Source organism: Apteryx rowi, unplaced genomic scaffold (assembly GCF_003343035.1).
Source record: "Apteryx rowi isolate R43461 unplaced genomic scaffold, aptRow1 scaffold_465, whole genome shotgun sequence".
NCBI lineage: Eukaryota > Metazoa > Chordata > Aves > Apterygiformes > Apterygidae > Apteryx > Apteryx rowi.
Genome location: NW_020450722.1, coordinates 230825 through 255614, shown reverse-complemented (window position 1 = coordinate 255614; position 24790 = coordinate 230825). Strand labels below are relative to the sequence as shown.

At 36.7% G+C, this 24790-nt stretch overlaps 1 protein-coding gene across 1 annotated transcript in view; it reads right to left on the bottom strand.

Moving 5' to 3' along the window:
• The window catches only part of THSD7A (thrombospondin type 1 domain containing 7A), a 205319-nt gene extending 199567 nt beyond the window's left edge, over positions 1-5752 (bottom strand). Inside the window, exon 1 of the mRNA XM_026077884.1 lies at positions 5575-5752. Coding sequence (XP_025933669.1) covers positions 5575-5734 — 160 coding nt within the window. The 5' untranslated portion in view covers positions 5735-5752. The remainder of the gene's footprint in view (positions 1-5574) is intronic.
• Between the last annotated feature and the right edge of the window lie 19038 nt (positions 5753-24790).

Genomic DNA, 24790 nt, shown 5'->3' with positions numbered 1-24790 from the left:
ATGTGCTCTAGGTGACCCTGCTTGAGCAGGGGGGTTGGACTAGATGATCTCCAGAGGTCCCTTCCAACCTCAGCGATTCTGTGATTCTGTGAGTACGATGCAGTTAAAAGATCCCATAGTAACATCTCGAAGCCACATAAAAATCTATTCATTGGCTTTTCAGGCAAAGTCAGAGGACCACATGCTGTCCTCTTCCTGGGAGGACGGATGAGGAGGAAACCAGCCCCCGAGACGCCGCTGCCTGCAGGAGCTGAGGGTGAGGGCAAGGGCAGCCCTCGTGCTGCAACGCTCGCCCAGGCAGCAGCTTCGAGGGGGACTTCGAGTGGGTGCTGACACACCGATCTGACAGCAGCCCCGCAACCCCCAGAGCACATTTCCATACATCTCCTACACCCAAATTATCTCCTTTCCTCTGATTCCTCACTGCCTCCAATTTTGAACAGGTTATCTAAGGACCAATTCTCAAATACTGAGATGCAGTTATAAAACTATAGATACTTAAGAGTTGTCTTCTGGAAAGAAAGACTTTTTGCCTTCAGTTTAAAAAGGTACTGTTGCCTACAGAAAGTTTCTTAAAAGTTCTACCTTAGTTCGTTAAAAAGAAGGGGAAAACATCCAACTGTAGTTGTTACGCAGACCAAGTCTTCAGATCACAAAATCGCAGACAGCTCAAATGATTCGGCACAGCTATCCTGAATTACCGTGAGATCTGATCAATAGTCTTTAAAACAGATAATGGTGGTACATGCACTGCCTCCTGGATTTTTTTTTCTTATGACCTATTTTGCTCCCGAGATATCAATCCAATGCAGTGCCTTCCGCTTCAAACATGTAACATGCAGTACTTCAGACTGTCAGAAGCAGCTATTTTACAATGTGATCAAACCTTGCTGATTTTGTGCAGTTCTTCAGTAATTATATTAGCAACTGTAGGCAGGCATAACACCCGACACTGACAGCACATCACACATCACAGCATCAGTTAACTTAACTTATGTGGCAATCTTTACTTAGGAATCAGCGCTCCTCACTTTGTACGAAAAATAGAGATAGGTCAAAGTCCTAGCCTACAGTCTGTAGTATAAACATGAACACTAGAAGCTGTTTCCTGAATATGAAAATTTCAGTTTAAAAAAGAAATTAGACAATGAAGTTTAATAGGCGTTAACACACAGGCAGCTTTCACTGAATTATGGCACATAAAAAAAAATTTTTGGTGCCTATGTAGAAACAATACAATAAAGCTTTATTATAGTTATGGCAGAACAATAATATGAATAAAATCTAACACATTTCAGGAACTCACAGAAGTTCAATGTAACAGTGTAGAATTTGAACGAATGAACTACTCATTGCAAACGAAATCAGCAGAGTCAGAGAAGAGCAACCACTAAGTAACACAACAGGTCATTCAATGGAAGCAAAGTCTTTTTAATGATCGAGAGAAAGCATTTACATTTTGAAATATATCATTTGGTCATCATTAGCACAGAAATTAAAGTGATAATGTGTTTGGCCTGCAAGAAATATTCAAAGTAAATGTGCAATTTTAATTTTCACTGTAACTTTCTTAACCTTTAATGCCATATGAAAGTTCTCACCATGCTGCCAGCTTTCCTTTTGTTTTGTACACAAAGTTCTTCTAATACCCACAAACATCTACATTGCCCAGACCTCCTTCTAACATTTCTGTTACAGCTATTCTTATACATTATGAGCCATCACCACAGTTATCTTAAGATCTATTCACTAGTCATTCATAGCACAACACATAGAAATGTCATTTAGATTTTCCCCCCAATGTATATTTAACTCCACACACAATTTTTTGATTTATATATCAAACGTTTTTTCAGGAAATCCAGACAGCCTTCATTTTACAGAATCATTAAGAAACAGAACAGCTTAACATCCCAATTGCTAAAATTCTTTCAGCTTCCAAACTCTAATGCTCAACATTACATACCTGCCTCACATTAGTGGAATCAGAGTCCCTCAAAACCACAACTGCTGTTTGGACTTGCTCAGAACTTCTGTTCTCAACTTCAGATCATCAAGTGGACAGTCACCTCTGGGAGTCTAGGTATTTCATCATTCTGCTATAAAGAGCAAGGTATTCTGCATGGATGGAGACTTTGCTTAAGTTTACATTAAAGAAACCAGATAGCTCTGCTCAGTGACCAGACCAAATGAAGCCAGCTTTTATCTGTTTGTATCTGGAAAAACAAAAAACAAAAAACCACGCACACACCTTGTCTGCATGGTATGGAATGTGAATGTTTGGTGAGAAATTTAAACTGTTCCTCTGATCATCTTATATATAAACTATGTCCATCTAAATACCATGTGGTATACAGAAGGTCCATTACACACACCATATTCCAGCAAAAACATACAAAAGCCAATAACCATCCTCACAGGAGATCAAAACTTCAGAAAGTTATGAAAGTCAGAACTTCAAAACAGCTTCAAGTGAAGAAGTAAAAATGACTTAGTGATGGCATACATCTCAGAATCACAGACTGGCTGATGCTGAGGTTGGAAGGTACCTCTGGAGATCATCTAGTCCAGCCCCCTTGCTCAAAGCAGGATCAGCTAGATTAGAGCAGGTTGCTCACAACATTGTTGATGCTGTATCAAAGTTAATTAAACCCCCAAATGGTTAACCTGAGCATCACACACCTCAGATTTTTATGGCAGCAGACTGGAATGTTTTTTATAGGTTAAGAGTAAACAATTCAAATTTGAATTAGAAGAAAAGAATCAATCCCAAAAGAATCAAATATCAGGAAACAGTAATGGTTAGTATTTTCTAGGAGAAAGACTGTCCCAACTCAAAAGGTATAACCCTTGCAGATCATCAAGGGCATCCTTAAGAAAACACAATGCAGTAGAGCAGCATAGAAGTCATAAAGGCAGAGCTTACACAAAGGTTTTATTTCAAAAATCTTTAGAAATAAAAACCAGACATATGCAAGGCAAACAGCCAAAAGCTGATGCCAGGCTAAATTCAATAACAGTATATTTCTCAAAGAATGGACATACTTCACTACTAAGAGATGCCATAAAGAACACAATCAAACTGATTTCCTAGCCACTATCTTTGACAACTTTACCAGCATGAAAAGATATTTTTATCAAGGATTCTAGATGTATGACAGTACTTATTTCTTCTCAAAAGAAACACAGGCAATCTCAAAAACAAGAAGGTTATAACCAAGTGAAGCAGTATATTGCAGTACACTGCACCAGAGCCAAAAGTTTATCATATGACACAAGAAAAGTTCCAGTCTTTCACCCAAGCCACTCTGCTTCCTTTCTCACCAGCTTGAACCTAAGCCTATTTTTATAAAACACAGGAAATTAAAAGGCAGTAAGTTCTGTTGAAACTAGCCCATTTCTGGGAAAAGATAGACTAGATTCATCAGACCACAAGCTACCTTTAAGAGTTTCCCTAGCTTATAAGTAAACAAGAAATATACTGCAAGTTTCAAATATAGGGGTCTTTTTGATTGACAAACAAGGAACAGCTAAGATAAAGAGCAGAGCAAACAACTGCCACCAGAAAAACTAATTAGAAGCAGAATCCATTCTTCTGATAGACTAGCCTATTCAGTGACTATTGCTGTGTATTGTTTGAAAAGAGCCACTTTGAAGGACTTGATTTTCTCATATCATTGTCAAATTAATGGTGTTATGATATTAAAAATTATACAGTGAATATCCTTATCCTGTTCCTTAGTGTGGTAATACAGAGAGCAGAGACCACAGAAAGAAAAGCTCAAGAGAAGGWCTACCTTTTCATCAAACAACTAAATTATATCATACCTGTTCTAAACAAAAGTTCTTTAAGAGTGGTCTTTGCTGGATATGGAGATGGGGGGAGGAATCAAAAGCACTTTCCTTCTTGCTCGTTTAACTGAGATGACTTCAGAGGACATGTACTACATGCAAAGTAAATGGAATTACTCCATAGCAAATTGACAGTTCAAGACTATTAGTTAACTACAGTTATTATTCTCAAACTTTGTTATTATTTTAACATTTCTAAATACAATCTATTAAATTATTAAATGGAAGCATAATAAAATGCTAGAGAGTTTATTCCACTGATAGCTAGCAACTTTGTTTAAATGTGAAATGCTTTATAAGAATGCTTCTATTATTACTGTACTTTATTGCATACATCTAAGTATGTATTTTCTCTCTTTTTATGTGTGTACTGAATGTTTATAAATCTGTAATGGAATTGCATTTGTCAATGGTTCAAAAGGATAAAAAAGAGATGGGTCAGTGTGCTACCCATCCCTCAGTAGCAAATGAAAGTTACAAAGGATTTCCCCTTCTTCAGATTTCTCTTTTTAGCATTATTGGAAAGCTCATCTTCCTGTTTAAATGAATTTCCTTTTAATCTCCTCCCCGAACTGCTGGATAGATGCAGCCTCTTAAAAAATTCAGGATATCAGTGTAGTTGTAAATTGATCTGTTTCTGTGGCAGAAGGCTAGGGCCTTCCATTCAGGAAAAAGACATCTCAAAGTTGTTTTTCAGATAAATGATTAATTTGCACTCTCTCTTACTACATTATTCTATTCATGGAAAAGCAATTTTTAAACAAACTGCTGCTTTTTGGATCTCTTACACCTGGCAATGTACAGGGAAAAAAGCCAACTGCCAAAGACATCATAAAGTATTTACTGGCTTGAAATTTTTAAATTTCCTAAAGGAGACTTTTAATCTACATAAATGGGAACTAACATTATATGAGTACTAAAATGTACTTATTCGTCATTCATAAATTCTGAATTAAGTCAATATATTAATATACACATGAAAATTCCCTACTGATTTTTAATGCAAAGTTAAAGTTGGAACACTGTTATGACTAGGCAATCTTGAAAACAGACACGTAACTCATTAGTACCAAAGTAGAAAAAATTATCTATCTAGTGTGGTGCTGAATCTACATAGCCCATTTGCCTTCGGCTCTTCAGTTATGAGATCTGGCATCACTTGGATTATTTCATGTAATCCATCATTAGCTTTCACATGTCCTATATACTGTGCAACAAACCTAAATTTAACAAACCCAACTCTACATCAATTGCTACACTTAATATATTACATGCCAGCATAGAGCATAAAGATTAGACATGCTGAATTACATCTTTCTTTGTGAAATGTCAGTATTTTTAGAGTAGTTAACACTGCTGACTCCTACTGAAAAAAATTTTCCTTTCCATTGTGAACAGGCACTAATGCCCTGACCTTTGCTATTTACAGACAACATAGAGCTACTAAACAAAATGAAAAACCTCAAAAGACCCAGGAAAAGAAAAAGAAAAGAAAAGCCAGTAACAGTGCCACAGTCACAATTGTTTTTTTAATTGCCATGTTTGCTTGGCTGAGGGAATCCTGCAAGATGACCTAATTTGTTTTCCTAGAACCCCACAAGTAAGCGTTACTGATTTAGAATTTACTTTCTCTTTCCACGTGCATAAAGCACACAAACAGATTATTACTTGCAACTAAAAATAAAGAAGATGCAGCTCTGTTAATGCAGCATCCTTACTTACCGGTCTTCCACAAATACACGGACGAAGTTGCAAATTCACTTTGTGCATTAGCATCCCAGATCCCCACCAGCAGAGCCACCAGAACTCCCAGGCACCGGCCGGGCGCAGCAGAGCCCCCCGGACCACGGCGCGGAGCAGCGCGCCCCGCGCTCAACCCCATGCCTCCAGCAGGCTGCTTCAGTATCAAACCCTGCAGCACGACGGTCAAACCTCCTCCAAATAATATTCCCCTCTTCAGAATTTCTTCGCGGGGAGAAGCAGACTGGAAACCTCTCTCCCGCTATTGTGCGTGGCAGTTGAAAAGGAAAAAAACTGTTTAACACCAGGGAACAATAGAGTCCTTGCTTGCTCTTGCTGCAGCGGTGGCAGCGGCTGCAGCTAGTATGGTTGCTGCTCCACGCTCTTCCATTCAGCAGTTAGTAGCAGTTTTCCATCAGCTGAAAGAGAGACAGCTGTCCACAGGGGGCTCCAGCTGACTGAGCAGGTTATCGGCTCTGCGAGGCATTTACACCAGCTGGAGAGAGTGAGAGACAGAGAAACAGCGATGAGGAGAAACACAAATAACCAAATGCTGTAATTGCGCTGCAGAGAGCGACTGCAAAAGACTGGTTGCCAGACATCTCTCCCTGGAATATCGCAAATGAGACATACTAAGAAAAACAGAAGAAATCATTATCATTCCTGCTGCAGAAACACAAGTCATACAGCCACAACAGATTTTTGTATATCCATAGCAATATATTTTAGAAGACAGAGCATCAGACACTTGCTCTGTTAACAGTGTGTATGCTGCATTAACCATTTTGTAAACAACAAAACCTAAGTGATTACACATGCATTAAATAGAGAGTTTGACTATCTCACAAAGGGAAACTGAAGGAAAAGAAGAAAAAAAAAAAAGACAACCACATTTTGACATTTTAGTCAAACCCGTTTCAGGTAATAACACATTGCCATCTGCTCTGAGGATGGATGAATATCCATATATGTATATGGGAACGTGTACATATGTGTAAGCATACCACCTCCATGGCAGAGGAACTCTGCATGTAATATATAACACAAAATAACAGCCTTTCCTATCCAGAAAGTATGTACACATATACACACACATAAGTGTCAACTGTGTAATTTAAGATAACGTGAAGATCAAGTCATCAATCATTTTTAAAACATACACTGAGTTTTACATATACAAGTATTCAGGACACATCAGGCTGTCATGATGATACAAAAATGTGGAAAGAGACAAAGCTTTTTAAATAGGGATCTTTATCTCTCCCACCCACCACCCAGGGAACAGATGCACTAACAAGCCTAAGGATCAGGTTTCAAACATCTTTAAACTGGGAAGCAGATCAGAAATTATCAAGAAAACTACCATCATATTCAAAAAAGTTTCATTAAAAAAATGCAAACAACTACAAAGCTCATTGTARGAACACAGGAAGCAGAGTTTTAAGATGATGGAGCTATTGTTGTTTAAAGAAGAAACCTTCAGTCAACCTCTCTTGGGACGCCTGTCATTTTGCACAACCTTCCCAGACTCAGCCTTTTCACATGCATTAGATTAAAATCAGCCGTGATCAAATAATTCCCAAGTCCTTGCCTGTTTAAATATTCTGACATCAGAGCAAATTAGCAATGTTGAAGGTTGCAAATTCGTCTTTGTTTACTTTCCACTCTGTTACGCCTCTAAGAGGGAATTAAAGGCTCAGGGAGCTCTAGCACTGTGAGGCTGTGATTAAGAGAGATAAGCAAGTGTGGATTACTGTTCCTCAGCTGTTGAAAAATAGGCAACAATCAGGAGATTATAGGTTGATAAGGGATACATAGAAAGCCATGATCTTAACAAATTTATAGCATCCTGATTCAGAACTTGTATCCTCAGTTAAAGCACTTCTGGAAATACATTTCATTCATCTCTACTTCATCATGTTATATTCACTTTATGAAGCAGACAAACTCACTCAACCTGTGTTTTGTGGACAGAATACCACCTTAAAACAAAATGCCCTCTGAGGTTATAGTGCACTGCAGTTTCACAGGTAAATTTGGGATTAAGAACAAGTTAGTCATCTTCATATTATTTTAAATGTTAAATAAAGGGATATGAGAATACTTGGAATAATAAAATAACCCAAGCTGCAAAATTTATGGAAAATAAGACTAAGAATTTTAGGAATGTAAAAGAAAACTTTTAAACTCATCAGGAAATCCATAGCAATAGTTTTATTGACTTGCATGATTGAAGTAAAATGCATACAACTCATGCGGTCCTTGGAAAAAATAAGAGTAAAAGTATTAGAGCTATGCACCAGGGGAAAAGTCAAGTTTACAGGGTGGCTAGGATAGAAGGCCCCCCTGTCAGAGTTGTTAAATATGATGGATTCTACCTGGAATGTTTATGAATCTAGCAAGAAGGCCTCTGCAAATATTTCGTACGTGACCCTAGGAAATAGATCATCCATGTAGATGACACAGTGGATCAAAGGGTTTTCAGCAGAAGAACAAAGTACTACCATGAAGGGGGGTGTGCACACAGACACAAACATGCAAATCTTTTCTTACATTTGTGCAACTGTATGAGCACATACTTTTAAAAGTTCATTTAAATACACAGATTATTAAAACTYATATTTACATCCTGCTTTTTATGGTTATACTGTTTTTCTGACAACTCAAAAATAGTAGAAAATATTAAAGAATAATTTCACCTTCATTTTCTTGGTGACAAGCTATGTCATGTTAAAATTATGTTAAAATTATTCAAAAATATGTCATAAAGACTGAACGGAGGGATAACTGGGAATATCGGTTGTGCAAATATATTTGTTCGTCTGGAAAAACAACAAAGATTCCTGAAAAGCTATCTTTGGTAAACACTTAACTCCAAACTACATCTATTCTGCAGTCAAGATGCTCACTTTATTTTAATCAGGACAGGAAAAGGCCAGTGAAAACACAGGCCAAAAAGCAGGCTAGTGACAGGAGACAGAGACTCCCACTAACGTATCTGCAGAAGTTAGACTTCAGCAATGACAGACAATATATTCTGACCCCAAGCTTCAGCTGCAAAGAACATATGAACATACCTAACACAGAGAGCTGCTGCTAACTTTTTCCACACCACTGTACCCAACATGCTCTTACCCTCTTCCTATCCACTACAGCAAATGAGAGACCTCCCTCCCATTTAATGGTGCAATCACTATTCCCAGCCGAAACTGACATCCCATATTTTAATACATACCTAAGGATCATAATTTATCCGTTAGTAGCATATGGTTTAGATGTTCCAAAATGAAGTGTTTAAATACTTTTGAAAGCTCTAGACAAAGCACAGAAATAAACTGCAGTCAATATTAACCTCCATATCAAAATACAGCATTGTCACTATTGTATCTCAGAGCACCAATGTATGGGTCTCAGTAGATTCATATTCAGGTACATTTGTTCATTTGAGGCACAGCAGCTATGTGAACTATGTAAACTACTCTCATGAACAGTTGAAAAGTTAGCATTTTTTTGTTTTCTAGAATAAAATATGACTAATTTTGAAAATTTTATGAGTAACCATAAAAGATTGGAATTATTTTGTTCATGCTTCCTAGCATTAAACAGTTAGAGGATCATAGAACAAGCATACAGTAGCTGTTACGCAGTGAATAGAGAAATGAGAACACAATACAAATTTCTTAGCCTCTGGGTATGAAAAGCTGCCTGCCAGACAGAATCATCCTGCTAGTACTAGTGTATTCCTGTGCTAGTATGCAGTCCTATGCTAGCATCTTTTTCAGTTTATGCCATGAATTTTTATATAGTGCTACAAATAAAAGCTTCAGCATCATCTTATCTTCTGAAGATGTTGTATTTCTACACATAATAAAGTCAAAGAGTGTACAGACAGCAGAGCATCCTATATGGCACATTTGTTTTTACAGTCAACAATACTCAATGAAGAGGTGCATCCAGCATCACTTTTGTCCTTTAGTCCACCTTTAATTTACTGGTTAATCTTGGAAACTTGGAAATTTTAGAAAAGCTCCAATCCATTCTTCTAGATTTGTAGAAGATGTTTTATGAACTCTACAGTTGTACCCCACTAAACCATTTGTGCTGTGTATAAGAATACCAGAAAAATCCCCCAAATTAAAAAAAAAAAAAAAGTTCTCTTTCTGGTGTAGGAAACAGTATTCAAAGCCCTGGACATTTCTCATAAGTCAAACTCTCCTCGTTTTAATTCATCTCCAGGAAGACTTCTTCATTTCACTTAGGCATGAAAAGTGCTGCCAGTGACTAGTCAACTCTCTCTCTCTGGAAAGAGCTCTAGAGTTGTAGTGAGTTTCTAGAGCCAATACTCATTGGATAATATGGTACTGTACATTTCTAAAAAGCAGTGATTATTGGTTCCTCTTCTTAATGAGATTATTTTATTTTTCTTTTCTGATCTCCCCAAAATAGACTTTTCCCCTTCAGTTTCCATGGTGCTATTATCTTACTTCGTCAGAAAGAGTCTGTATGGCTGCTTTTCTGTATTCATAATATTCTGAAACATAGAATGAGGATTTATTTACCATTTAAGTCTCTGAACTATGAATGTTCTTTGAATTCTCCATGATGGAGTAGAGTTTTTACTTCATGTGTATTCTTAAGCAAAGAACAAGGTGTAAATTCACCATCTCAGAGAGAGAACATCCTTCCCCTCCACCCCCTTGACACACGGGACAACAGGCAGCTATAACATCCTGATCTGCTTCAGTCGGCAAGCTACATTGCCCTTGGCTATATCCACTGCATCGGATGCCACGGCAAGGTCACACTCCTAATTTTTAGAGGAGGCAAGTATTAGGTGCAGCATATCCACTCACGTTTGTGTGGCAAGATCCAAGATCCTAATAATTCACAGAGCAGCTCAAATGAGTTTTGTTTTCCCTATTCCCTTGCATAAATTCACAGACCAAAATTTCTCTTTATTTTGTGAGAGCCTGATTCTCTTGCAGATATTTTACCATAGCTGGAAATACATTAAAAGGATTCTGTTGAGATGGGACTTGCAACAATTTTATTAGTTTTTTTGAGTACTTCAGGTTGGAAAAGGTGTACAGGGTTCTTTTAGGGTTTGCTGCAGAGTTTTGAGCCCTCCTCCCCACATTCAGTAGGACTGTCTTATTATTTTTCTTTGTACAAATGCTAGGGAACCTGTCAGGGAAGTTGAAAAAAGTATGCTGAATGTGGGCAAGTCGAACAAAATATAAATATGCTGCAATATATTCTGTCTCTCAAAACCTAGCAGCTCCATTCGTAAACCCAAGATTAAATCTATGTTGTGCAAAACTTGTAGCTGAAAAGCAAACAAAAAAACAGTTATTCTAGATCCTAGACATATGACCTCTAGGTGTCACACTCGACCATATCATAATACACTATTTAAGGATTTTCTTATTCTTTCACAACAGGTAAGAGACCTTGATTTTGGAGTGATATTTAGCCATTTCCCCTTTTAAAACCTGTATTAAAAAAAAAAAAAAAACTTTTTCCCTTTTTTATACAAGTACTACAATTATTTTGAACACACTAAAAGTAGCCTGGTGCATGTTTGTTAAATTTATATCCTTCTTTTGGATTGTGGATTTGGAGGACATATCAGGAAATTTAAGGGTAGGTAAGTTTGGCAAAAGATAAAAAAAAAAAAAAAAAGCACTACATGTACAAAATTGCTAGAAATATGTTAATAAATTCTATTTAACCTCCTCATTGTTTCTCTCACTTTGAAATCTTTGCAACCAGTCATTTTTGGAAAATGAATGAAGATTTTACTTGCATGAATGCAGAAGCAGCACACAGCTAGTTCTAGCTGATTTTACAAATATCTTGTTTTCACAGAGGAAAATAAATGATTCTTGGACAGTTCTCTGACTAAATATAGATATATCTCTCAACAGTCATTGTGTCACAGTTTGCCTAGCCAATCCTTCATTTTTAAGGCTTTTTTTTTGTTTGGTTACAATGCAAAAAAGGCAATTCAGCCTTTTTTTTAAATTCTGTACCATTATTTTTGAGTAGTTCTCTCAGATTGGTTTAACACTGTACCCTAGCTGTTATATTTTTGGCTGTTCCCCTTGGTAGGTAACGATCAATATCCCCAGCACAGACCGCTCATTGACAGAAATTATTCTTTGTACAAAGTGGCCCTTCAGRGTACCATAAGAAGGTACATCAAGAACTGCTTGTTGGAAGATGAAGCTGGAGAAGTTCTTTAAGAAATCAGTGCATTTAGCACAGAGGTGAGATAGCTTTGGGTCAAGGTATCTGGTGGAACACTGTATTTACCATCTTGTCTTACCAGCGGTCTTGACATCAAAACTGAACATTTTCTTTGGAAGATATATTCTAACCAAGGAAAAGTTACTGGGCTAAACAGATTGATATATTCATGAAATATAGTGATCCAAGAAATGCAGAAAGTCAGACTGAATGAAGTAATTCTACCTTCTGTCTTTAAACTCTGAATGAACATTGTGCTTTTTACCCTGATTACATTGGCTTTAATAGCAGACTCTATGAAGAAGCTTTCCAAATATCATAATTATCTGGAAAAGGTCAACCATCAGGGAGTATATTATTAGGAATATACTGAGAATTCAAGCTCTCAACCTTTTCTCATTAGTTCAGAGATCTGCTTAGTAGCCTCTGGTGCAGCTAACTGCATAGTAGGAAAATACCACACGTATTTTTCATTAGAACTGCAAGCATGTTGGTATGGTAGTTTGGTCAAAGAGAYTATGCCCATGTTCATATATTCAGAATCAGATGGAGTGAGTCTTTGTACTCAAAATTTCTCTTGCAGAGAATATATATACAACACAATTCTAATCACATACAAAATTCACAAGCAAAATGCTAATCACAGTTAGGGTTCATAGCGATAGCTCTATCACTACTCTGACTCTCCCAAATACATTTTCTATAGCTAAAGGCAAGAAAGAAAGAGAGACTCACAAAACAATCTTCACCCAAGTTGCAGTCATTTCAATGAAAAGAAGAAACAAACATTAATAAAAAGAAGAAAAAATATATGTTCATGAGGAAAGCAGTGAATATTTTCACTTAAAAGCTTTAGGTATACTGTACTTTGGGTGAGGAACTTGAACTTTGCTTCTGTTAGAGCTGAAGAACATGCTCTTCTCGTTAAACTCCTTTGAAAAGAAGTTTGCACAATGCACAAAGTTCCCCCCAGACGACTGGGTCCTCCTCTGAAATTGTGGCACCAGTATGTAACTGCTTCGGAGGGTGCTGAGGGGAAAATAACTAAGATGGAGTATGAAAGTGAGACTAAAACATAAAGCTAGGCTCAAAGTCCCTAGGCTAGAAAGCTTGGGAAAGAGTAGATGATAGAAAGATCTAGGAAARCAGACTGGAATTAGGATAAGAAATCTTAGTGGGGAAAAAAAATACTGTGAGGAAGTAGTGACAACCAGGATTTGTGTGAGTATGCTATTTACTCTCTTAACAAGTTTGGCCTGTACCTACAGTTTGTATACCTGTGTGATTAACACTGCACAAGAAATGTAGCTTCTTTTCAGTTTACTTTAGTTACCTCACTTTTAGAAAGTTCAATACGGCCAGGAAACCAAAAGACTTTCCAGGTCAACTCCATTTCCCCAACATGTGCATGTACTTTTGGATTTATTTTTTTTAAAGTGAATGGGAAAGACTAGCCCATACACCTGATATGAAATTATGGTGAAAATAAATGAACTTATCAAGACAACAGATTCGCTGGGTTAAAAAAAATAAAACAGATAGCTGTAAATGCAAATAAGTAGAATATTCACAGTACCTGCACACTGCAGGCAGGGAGATTTCAAAGTCACAAGGTGAGGTAGATATTGAAATCCCTGGCAAGAGGAAGGAAAAGATAGAGAATGGAATAAACAAAGAAAATCAGTGCCCATTATTGCCTTTGAAAATCTTCTCCAGGGAGAGCTCAGCAATTTGCACATAGCAAATCACCTTTAAACAAAAGCCACCTTCAGTCAATTTTAAACCTTCTCCTTATTAAAATCCTATTGATTGATCATTCTTCATCTAAACGTCTGACAAGCCAATTTCCATTTTCAAGGAGGGAAATGCTGGTCTCCTTTTTCAAGCCATAAATCACTCGAAGATTCTGTTATCAATTCTCAAATTAGCTAAGTAATATGAATTAATAAGAAAATTAAATAAGGCTACTTTCTTTAGTCTCATTTTTAAAAAAAAAAACCAGCCAATATATTTAATGGCTTCCAGAAATAGATAAGCTCAGTAGTAGCAACAAACACAAAATAGTTGGAAATAGCTCTTAATGATTTGTTAACTGCTTAAGAATTCTAACATAGCTGGAGAAAAATATAGTTGTGTGTTTTGTGCTGACTTCAACAGATCGATAAACAAGAGCAGAATAACTTCAGGAAACAGATTAAAGTATCTCACACTATTTTGGCATGGGTTAATATGAGGTTAGGTTTAAACCATACTAAACCAATGATCAAGGTTCAACTGTGATTTACTAACAAACCAAGCTCTAAGACAGAACTGCATGATATCCTTGGTGACCATATTTTGCAGAATCTCAGGTTAGAATTAAAGGTATGCTACAGAGGAAAATATCTGAGAATAAATCCTCCTTCTCTGAAACTTTATACAAAAGATTTACCAAGGAGTTCACTCTGTTACCTTTTTATCATATGGTAGGTGCTTTAACTGGGGAGTGAAGGAGAAGCCTATGTTCCTAATGACCAACTTTCCTATTGAAAATTACAGGTCACTCTCATTGAAGTCAACTCTATACCAAAACACAATTTAAAATGAAAGCAAGAAAATTCATGAATTCTAAGCCGGTCTTAGTGGAAGCATGACCAAATTTAAGATAAGCCACTATTTAATCTTGAGCTTGGATAGCTGGACCCAAAACATCGAGTTGTGTTAACAAACCTCCCATTCCTGTAAGTGCTGACTTTTCTCCCTCTGCTGTCACAGTGCTGTCCCCTCAAGCAGCCATCCGCTCCAGCTACTCTCCATTGCACCGATATCTCATTGGCAAGAAGGAGAGCAAGTAGCCAAATCTACTTTGAGATATGTCATATAATGTAGGTCACATAATAACCACAGACAATGGGATTTTCTGCATACAGATCACAATGTCCTTAACGTATTCTGCGTTACAGACAGAAAAGTCTTCTCTAAATTATCAGCATTAGCATTAAAATTACAGCTTCACTAGGGGAATCAAGCCAAACTTGAGGTGATATGACACTTTCAGTACAGGAAAAACTTTCATTAAATTGGCACTGTTKTTCCTCCCTATGGTGACAAAAGAAATCATTGCCAATTTTCTCCTATCACTGTTACACTTTTTATCTGAAAACAGTAAGAAAAAGCTTTCCAATTAAGTATTAGTGGGAGCTCTGATACTTCCATAAGTTTCTCCCATGAGGCTCAAATTTTGGCATACAGTATGGAGGAGATTAAAAGAACAAAGAATTTTCTCAGTGATTGCAATACTCTTGAAATAATGTAGAAACTTGCAAAGAAGCAGCTGATTATTGATCAGAATTGAGTTCAGTTGTCACCATCCAGCCAAATCAGTGAAGCATGATTCCCCTGGGACAAAGAAAGTAAATTTATACAGATGAACAGGGGAAAAACAGTCTCAAACAGTGAAGTATGACAATTAAACAGCAAAATTTTACAGAAGNAAAAAAAAAAAAAAAAAAAGAATGGTCTGTAATTCCCTTTCTCACAAAACCCATGATAAACAGTTATTAAAATTAATGAGAAAAATACAGGAAAAACTCCCTTTGAGTTTCACTGAATATTTAATTCTTGAAGTTTCTAAGACAGTACAGTTGTCACGCATCATGTAAGTATATATTTGAACCATTTAAAAAACTAGGACTATTAATTTCTTAGTCAAGTGCCACCTGTTAAATAAATAATAAGTCCCAAATAGCTTGACAGCAATGTTTGAAAAACACAGAGGTCAAGTAAAGTAACGCTGAGTTCAGGTAAAGAGACTAACTTGTTTAACAGTGCCAAAAGCACGTCATTAATAAAGCAAAAGTCAAACTTTACATAAGAACCTATTTCCTAGAGGTATCCACAGGATGAAGAAGAATAATTTCTGACTATTTCATCTTGCTACTATTTTATATATGGAGTGTATTTATCACTTTTCAACCAAAACATCCACACAATTTATATCAACTTAAATCTCTTAACATCCATATATAAATTCAAATACAACACGCCTAACTTTACACATCTGGCTAATACATCTGTGCCTAATTAGAACTGTAGTCCCAAGATTTTCTACATAGTTAAAGGAGAGAGATAGGCAATTTATCTAGCTAAAATATTCTCACCAGTAGGCCAAACTCCATCCATTGCCTACAGAGACTCCTAAATACACTCGAATGTCTCAGCCACAAATATTGAATCTAGGAAGTATTTTCAGGGTTTACAAAAGTAATTTTTAACAATTTTTATATGACCTATAAAACTAAATCATTCAGAATTTTACACGTAGAAAACTACAAATATTATTTGCTTCCTTACCAAAGTTATTAGAGAAACCATGATAAACGACCTGCTTTGGAGACCTTGGAGGATGATTGCGTGTTAAAGCCCCAGATCATTTCAGTTCCACCTTTGTCCTACAGATGTGTGACTGGAGGCCATAACTACAACACATATAGGAGTTTGCCCTGATCTTACTACAGCACTAGCACAGTAAGCATATACTTACACTGATTCCCCTCTTTCTTTCAATAACTAGTTTATTGGTAGTCAACCAAATAACTGGCCGATTGCCAACCTCGTGAATCAGATTTTTTTTAACATTAAATTTAACTGTACTGTAAAAATAAAATTGCTATTGTCTTTTGCCAAGACAAAACTACTTATTTTCACCAACGGTTAGGAAATTTTAACAGAAATCGTCTTTTACAGAAAAAGGAATGAGCTATTTGTAATGCTTTCCTGGCAAGCAATGCTACAAAAGAAAAATAAATAATAAAAATAGGAATAGGGAATGCCATTTTCATTGTGTTCATATCTTCAGAAGAAATTTCAGAAAACGAGTCTCCTTTTTTTTTCCTGTTTTAAAGAATTACACAGATTTCCTTTTTCTTCTGTTTCATATTCTCTTTCACACTTCCAGCTCTATGTTAACCTGCAATTTCAGATAATAATCTTTGGATGATATCATAATGAAGCAACCCCAAATGTGTTTCTTTGGCTTTGCATATTGGAATGCAGAAGATTGTATTCATTTTATCTCAGAATGGACCATTAGCCACTGTATTCTTAAACCATTAAGAGGAAGAATTTGAACTCAAACAATAAATAAACCTAATGCATACCTCTAAGCGGTTAAGTAATTAAAATAGACAGTAAACATTTACTTTATGGTTTGTTTTTCCTCCTAAATTATGATTTCGCAATTGTCCTTTAAATGGCTTTCACTTTTAATGCATTGCAAAAATGAGATCATATTCACTGTATGCTCTTCATTATCTTAACTGATAGTGTTTTAATTCCTGCAACAGAGCAAAGTCTGATATTGCTTTTGCAATTTGACGTAGCTTGTGCTTGTTGAGAATAATTAGCTTCACTATGGCAGAAGAAATGATTTCTTTGTAAAGCACACGCTTTGCTTTTTAACAAAGATTATTATGAAACATTCAAGGTATTTCTTGTTTTAATGTAATGCAACTATTTCATTTTTAATTAACTTTTCTGTACACTGATTTCCCTAATGATCTAATGACCCATGTTCTCTCTGATGACAAATACTTTCAGCAGATCTAAAAGAGGGGAAAAAAAAGATACTTAACACAAGTGTTCTGTCTGCTATACTGGAACAATTCAACTTTATTATAAACAGTGAATGCAGTTTTAAATACTAAGATTTAGCCAGAAAGACAACAACATAAGATTTCATTACAAATTATATCATAACTTTTTGTCTGAAGCTTCCCATAAAAAGCAAAACACCCACTTATAATTTGGCAAACATATTATCTTACCATAGGTAGACATAACACAAGTGATGATGAACAGTTACACTCGCACACAAGATTATTCTACTTGTTATTTTCAGATTTACAACAACCTATCAATGAYGCGATTCCAGAAACATGCACTTACGTTATAATAATAAATAATCAGGTGTCAACGGAGCATCACGACCCTTCCTTGATCACAAGTCAAGTATAATAACCTATGGTCAACAGGCAACACAAGACAGAACTGGATGTTATGGACCTTAGTACAGGCCATAGATCAACAAGTGACAGGAGAACAATACCTGAAACTGCTAGTAACGTATTCCCTGATACCATCGTGGACTGATTTGATGGGTGGCCTGTGTCAGCATCTGGCTATAAAACCCCCAACTAATAGAGACGGTGGAGGAACATTGGTCACACAGACACAGAGTGCCCAAGGTGAGACCTTTGCGTGCTGCCGCTGCCCAGAGACTCACCCTGGAACCAGACGGAGCCAGCATTGCACCTCCCCCAGGCTCTACTGTGCCAACGCACTGCAGTGGCAACTGGGGCAAGTGTGTGTGTATGCGTGTGTGCATGCACATGCGTGTGCATGAGTGGGTGCTTTCCCTGACATAGCTCATCCCTTGCTTGGTCCACCAATAAGCTGAGCTCAACAGCATTGCACTGCCTGGTGTTCAACTCTGCCCTCTCTCCCCCTGGTCCCACACCATGAAAATGTAATTAGAATTTTTTTCCTAAAATGCTATCATTTTATATTCTCCACAATAAAAGAACATTACCCTATTCAAAGACATATGTGAGGAGATAAACCTTACTGTATTCCCTGAAGGCCAAGAGAACAAATCCTAAAGTCAAAGGACATTCACCAGACTACATCCTCTATTCATTACTCCCACACATGGATACTTAAGGTGTTTTTGCAGAAGCAGTATTATTAATCTCTTACTGTAATAACAGACAGAGAAGAGCTCCCTTAGCTAGACATGTCATTGGACTCTAAGTCAATAACACCACCTTGAATTTCACTCAGAAGCAAGGAGATAGTTATAGTAGTCTTCAAAAATGCTGCAGTGTTTCCAAACATCCAAAAATACTAGGTAAGAATTTTGTTTTCTGATTGATATCCAAAAGTATCACCATTAGGGGACACAGCAGTAATGCTGCATTGTTGTAAAAAGGACATAAATTACTTTGGCAAGATCAACATCAGAGACAAACTCTATTACATACATACATACACACACACACAAACACATATATAATGTGTATACACACACACACAATTTATATATACACACCTAAGCAATGTATAGTACCGGAACTTAATAGTTCCTTCAAATGTTCTAGAAAAAAGAACAAACACCAACCTGAGTCAAGGCCAGTAGGTAAATTAGCAAGCATTCTTGTAAGCCTTAACTACAACACTGATTTCTATCTCTAGCTTAAACCACCAACCAACTGAAGCTCACTTTTCTATAGTATTCTAATATCCTATGTACTCCAGATGGCAAAAAACAAGCAAACACAAAATCACAATATAATCCTGTAATAACTGTAATGCCTTATGTAAGACTGAAGTAGTGCAAACACCTTGAATTAGTCTTCTGTACTTCTTGCAATGTTGAAATGCAATTCTAATCATCAGCACCTTGGACAGTGTTTTGTGACGCTCCTTCAGTCTCAAAAGCCTTCTTATATTTCATTAAATGACATTTAAGGGCTTCCTTTAAAACATACCCTTATTCTTACACAAAAATTTCGCATTATTTAAACACATGCATAGCTACCAAAATGTAGCTAAACTGGCATAAACTTGAGGTCATCCATACCTTGTTTTCTACAGTTTCTTAAAGCATTACATTTTAGGGTTGCACTATGCTTTAAAAAGTATATCTATGCAGGAACACTTATACCCCCTTTAGAGCTACCTAACTTTATTTACAGGAAATAAAACATTACTTCTCAACAGTAGCACTGCTGTCCTCTGAAGTTAAAATATTTCTTTTGCTAATTCTCCTTGTTAGTTTGAAAAAAGTCAAACTGTACAATGAACAAAAAAAATAAATTTAGTAGATAAATGACTAAAAATCATACTTGGTAAAAAGGCACTAAGAATATATATAATTTTAATGTAAAAGAATCTATACACTTCTTTCAAGATGCATTTAGTAGAATGTTATCAAAGTTATAAGAAAGAAGTTCATGAAAAGGGAAAAGAGAAATCTGAATTTTGATAGTATCAGTAGGATAGTATACTTCTATGATGTTAACTTACCTTTAAAAAAACAGAACAAAACCAGAAGTGTAAACCAAGACTGTTTGCAGCGCCTTCCCCACACTTTGGATGGTAAAATTGTTTAAATTTATCATAAAGAAATTACATATATTCATAAAATTTTCCATCTGTACAGGAAAAACGAATGCTATTTTAACACTAGAAAACCATTGTAGTAAGCTTAAAAAAAAGTGATTTTACTGAGCCAGTTAAAAATTGTTATCCTAAAAGTCAGTGTAAAATGAATTAAATTTAAATCTCCAATTATCATGTAGATTATACTCAGATGAGGCATAGGAGAATTCTTCCTGATGTTCAATCCAAGAAATCAGCATAAAGCTAAAAAAATATTTCTTTGAGAGACACTCTTAAAAAATAGGCTTAAGAATTATTATTTGGATCCACCTGCAGGCCATTTCAGAAACACTGTAGCTGAGGGGATGAGACAGCAGGGAAACCCATTCAAGCTGATCCAATTTAGATATGCAAATTTTATCTTGTATTTGAAAAGAACATTATGGAACAGCCTAATTTGCACCTTGAGTTCCAAAGAATAATATTTCTAATCTAATGAAAACATGCCTCCATTGTTCACTTTCATACTCACCAGGTTGGGTCCAATCTACTGTTCTCTTACCCATTTTAAACTGTTCTTTCACATTTGAAACAATTAACTAGCATTAAGAAAAAGGAAAAGAAATATATTTATTATTGTAGTTTCCTAAAATAGGCAATGTTACAAGTGGCTGACTGATGTGTGATAATGTCTATCGTATTGATGGGGCTAATATAAGCCCCACTTTAGGGATGAAATGCTAAATGACACAAGCGAAGTTTAAGATTCTGTGCTTGATATAGTACCCACTTAGCTTATTTTTAATTGTCTTGGTTGTTCCATATGCTGAGATGTACTTAACAATAAACTTTTGCAAAAATACAGATTATATTTTTTTATCTAAGTGTGTGGAAGACTACTGCAGATTACTTTGGCCCCCACAAAATTTATACTTACTACTATCATATATTACTATCTTTTCAGATTCAGTGGTAGTACTGACAGAGAACATGACAATGTGTCTTATAATTCATGCATATTATCTTAAGAACTAGCATAACAGAACTAGCATCAATGCTAGTATGTGAAAAGCTTACTGCTTCAGAGCAAACTTTTTTTTCTTAGCTGCCCAAAAGACTCTTACTGTTTTCCTTCCAGATATGCATAAAGCTTAAGTTACTGTAACAATAAGCGACAAGAGATCTGAACAAATAGTGCTGGTAGAATACTTAAAAGGAGGTTCAGAAAGCACATATGAAAAGACATTTTTTTCTCCAGAGTTGGAGAGTTGGCGTCATCCTATTGCTCTACTTTTAAAAAGAGTTGAGTGCTACATTAAAGCTCCTAGACACATAAGAGTATTTGCATCCTCTCATTCTCATATAATTCTATAATTTTAAAAAGCATACAGAAACATATTTAATACAGTCAACTTAGAAATTAGAGAGTGAATTAAAATTCTGTAGCCAGTGAAGAATAACTTGAGATTTATATTAAGAAAATCACATTCCAGAAAGTGTCAGAGTGCAGTTTCACTACGTTCATTTTTTGAAGCACATTCCTGAGGTAAATTCAACCTTTATGTCGAACTCCTTCCCCCTTAGATAGGTTCTCGCAGGGTTAGTCATAACATGCAGCTTAGCCTCTGAATTGATGAAGATAACAAAATAATGAACTCCATTCTGATAAATCCTCAGGATCTCACCTGCTCCACAGGCACAAGACCTATCCATTTCTTCTATTATCCTCAGTTCTCATAAAACAACCAACCCTACACATTACTGACGATTACATTTACAAGTCCTTTATGTGTTAACCCAGCTATACCTAACCTATATTCCATTAACAAAGATAAAAAAACAAAGGCTTGAACATAAAATTGCTTCCAGACCTTCAATACATGTAGTTGGTCAGACTGACAGCTTATTAAAAACATAGTTCTTAAACTAAAAGTACAAAGTAGGAGCAATGGGAAGTCACAGAAACCCGGAAGACTAAATTTCTAGGAGAACGTCACCACTATCCTGCGCCTTACTTAGAGAAGACCGAAGCAGTTGTGTAACACCTAAACTTCACATCTTCATTTTAACGGCACTGTAACTATAGGACATGTAAGCAAAGTGTAATCAGGACAGGGACCAGCAAATACATGGTTAATCTGCTGAAAAATGGATTAATTGCGGACTCCTCCTAAACTCTCCGTGCAGAACAATTCCTGGAATAGCCCTGCTGCTGCTGCTGCGAGCGGCAGCTGGCCCAGACGGCGACTCAGGAAACAGCACCGGAAAAGCGCAAGGCCTGCCTGGCACTATCCAAAACGCGACAGCCACAAAAGTCATCTGCAACACCAAGTTTTAACCAGTCAGTTAATCTGTGCGAAAGAAAATCACCTCATGTCACTCAGCGCAGCTCTGAGGGTGCTGGGCTGCCTCGGCTTACACTGACGTGAATGAGCTGAGAGGGCTGAGCACCAGGCGCTGCACAGCGCTGCAGGATCCACCCCGGGGGGACGAGGAGGATGCCTGGAACCAGGTCAGTGTGCGCCGCAATCCTCCAACTCTCCGCCCGACGACAAATGAACATGCCGTGGCTTAAAGAGATGCTGGACCTTATCTTCAGCTCTAGGTAAGATGCTGCTTTACCGCACACACACACAAAAGTTTTACATTAACGATTTAGAAAAATCTCTTTTTATTTTGTGCTCAATTCCACATTGCTACACTAGTCTTTGTGGCAGTCTAATAAACATGTGAGGAAAACACAGGAAATTAAATATTTGGAAAGCCATAAAGCCCATCTTTCAACTTTCAGTCACATTTTTACAAAGTGACAGGACGCAGAGGAGTTAAGTTAGGAGACCACCCCATTCAGACAGGGTTAAAGAACAGGCTTGTCATCCCTTCAAGTCAATAGCACCTGGCCACATGTTTGTCCTGAGGAACAGGYTCATCTCACTAGGATCCTCTGACTGCCATCTTCCTCAGCGCTGCCCACTGGACTGCTGCCCTGCGCAACTTCCGTGGCTACCACACAGCAAACTCTGCAGCTAGCATCAAATTATTTAAATTCAAAAATAAAAAAGGAAAAAGGAAGTATTCCCATTCAAGGTAAACTTTATAAAGATAAATAGATAGATAACTATACAATTTAAGTTAATTCTATATAGTAATGATTTTCATCAACATCCTGTTACAATTAACACTCTTCTTTCCTGCTTTAAATATAGCACCCATATCCTTTTAAATATGCTTTCCAGTAAAATTAGCACATTAACTTCCTGCATATATTTTTCATTGAGCAAGGAGAGGCGCATGCTGAGATCTGAGTTCTCAAAACATATCTTTTGGCAGGAAATAAACTCCTCAGCTAAGTTATATGTTACTTGCATTTTATTACATCAACTCACTTAAAGTAACAAAATACCAAACCACAACTAGGAAGAAAGCTCTCTTGGTAAAAACAGAAAAAAAAAATCCTTAAAATGCATTATTTTACATATCACTTACGTATTTGTTTGGAAAAAAAAAAAAGGAAGGATAGCTGAATATATAGCAGATACTTTTTCATGAATTCAGACTGTATTCTGTGTTCTAATGTATGTCATACATTAAAAAAGGAAATACAACATACAACATATTTCCAGACAAAGCTTTCATTCACCCTAATCATCTTTCCTGTCATTTAAAAATTATCATTTTAAGGGCCAATCCTGGAATCTTTCCGTGAACTCCAGGGAGACGGACTTTCACAAGGTTGAAAGACAGGCATTTTTATTAAATAAGTCAAACTATTGTTACAGTTACTACTTCTACATTTTATCTGATTCTTAGTTCAGAATAACTGCTCACTATTGCCCTTCAAATCTAGATCAGATTATCAAGCATCACAGCATTCTCAGTCCCGTAAATATTTGCAATAGGTTACATTCTCTGTTTTGGTGATTAACAATCCATAAAGAGATTTTAAGCAAAACTATCAATTTAATCTAGCAGGACTTTACATCTAGTATGCCAGACTGAGTCAGACAGTTACAGCAGTGAGGCAATGATGCAGCCACAGTAACTGAACTAAGATAGTGAATTTTTAAAAACCCAGAGGAGTTACAGCACCATTTACTCCATCTGTGATACACTACAGGGGAAAGAGAAACAAGGTTTACTATGAATTCATTTACAAAATACATTGTCAAACAGCTATCTTCAGTATACAAAAATAAGTAGAATTTTTGGAATACACATACACACATATATACACACAACACCTTTGGAATACAAATATTTATTTTCAACAGTCACAGAAACAGTTTTCACATATTCTGGAAGTTCTGAGACCAACAATTTTCATTAGAGCTGACTGCACATTKCTTCACTAGTGGAGCCACAAAGGCTTGTCCCTTTAGAAACAAACAGACCAGCTCTGACAACACTGAGGCAAGGACCCCGAGGCTGCCGGGATCACTCAGCCCAATGTGCAGGTTCAGGTATTCTGGCACTGCTCTAACTTCTCCCACCTGCTTCTGCTTTCCTTCTGCTGCTACACTACCACAAGGTTGAATATATACAGTGGTTGTATCCAGCTTTGTGAAGGACAACTTCACCACGCTTACCACATATGCGTGTGCAGTACTCTCCAGCTGAGGACCACTATTTACCTTACTTATGCCACTGGGGTGGTGAAGGGGTAAGTGACTCTGGCAGCACTCCTACCCAGCTGACCCACATTTTCAAAACCCCACAAAACCAGAATAGTGCACAAAAACATGCATATAACTAACATGATGGGTATTCACCTATCAGGTCCGACCACATGTAAGTGTGGTCACTTCTCCAT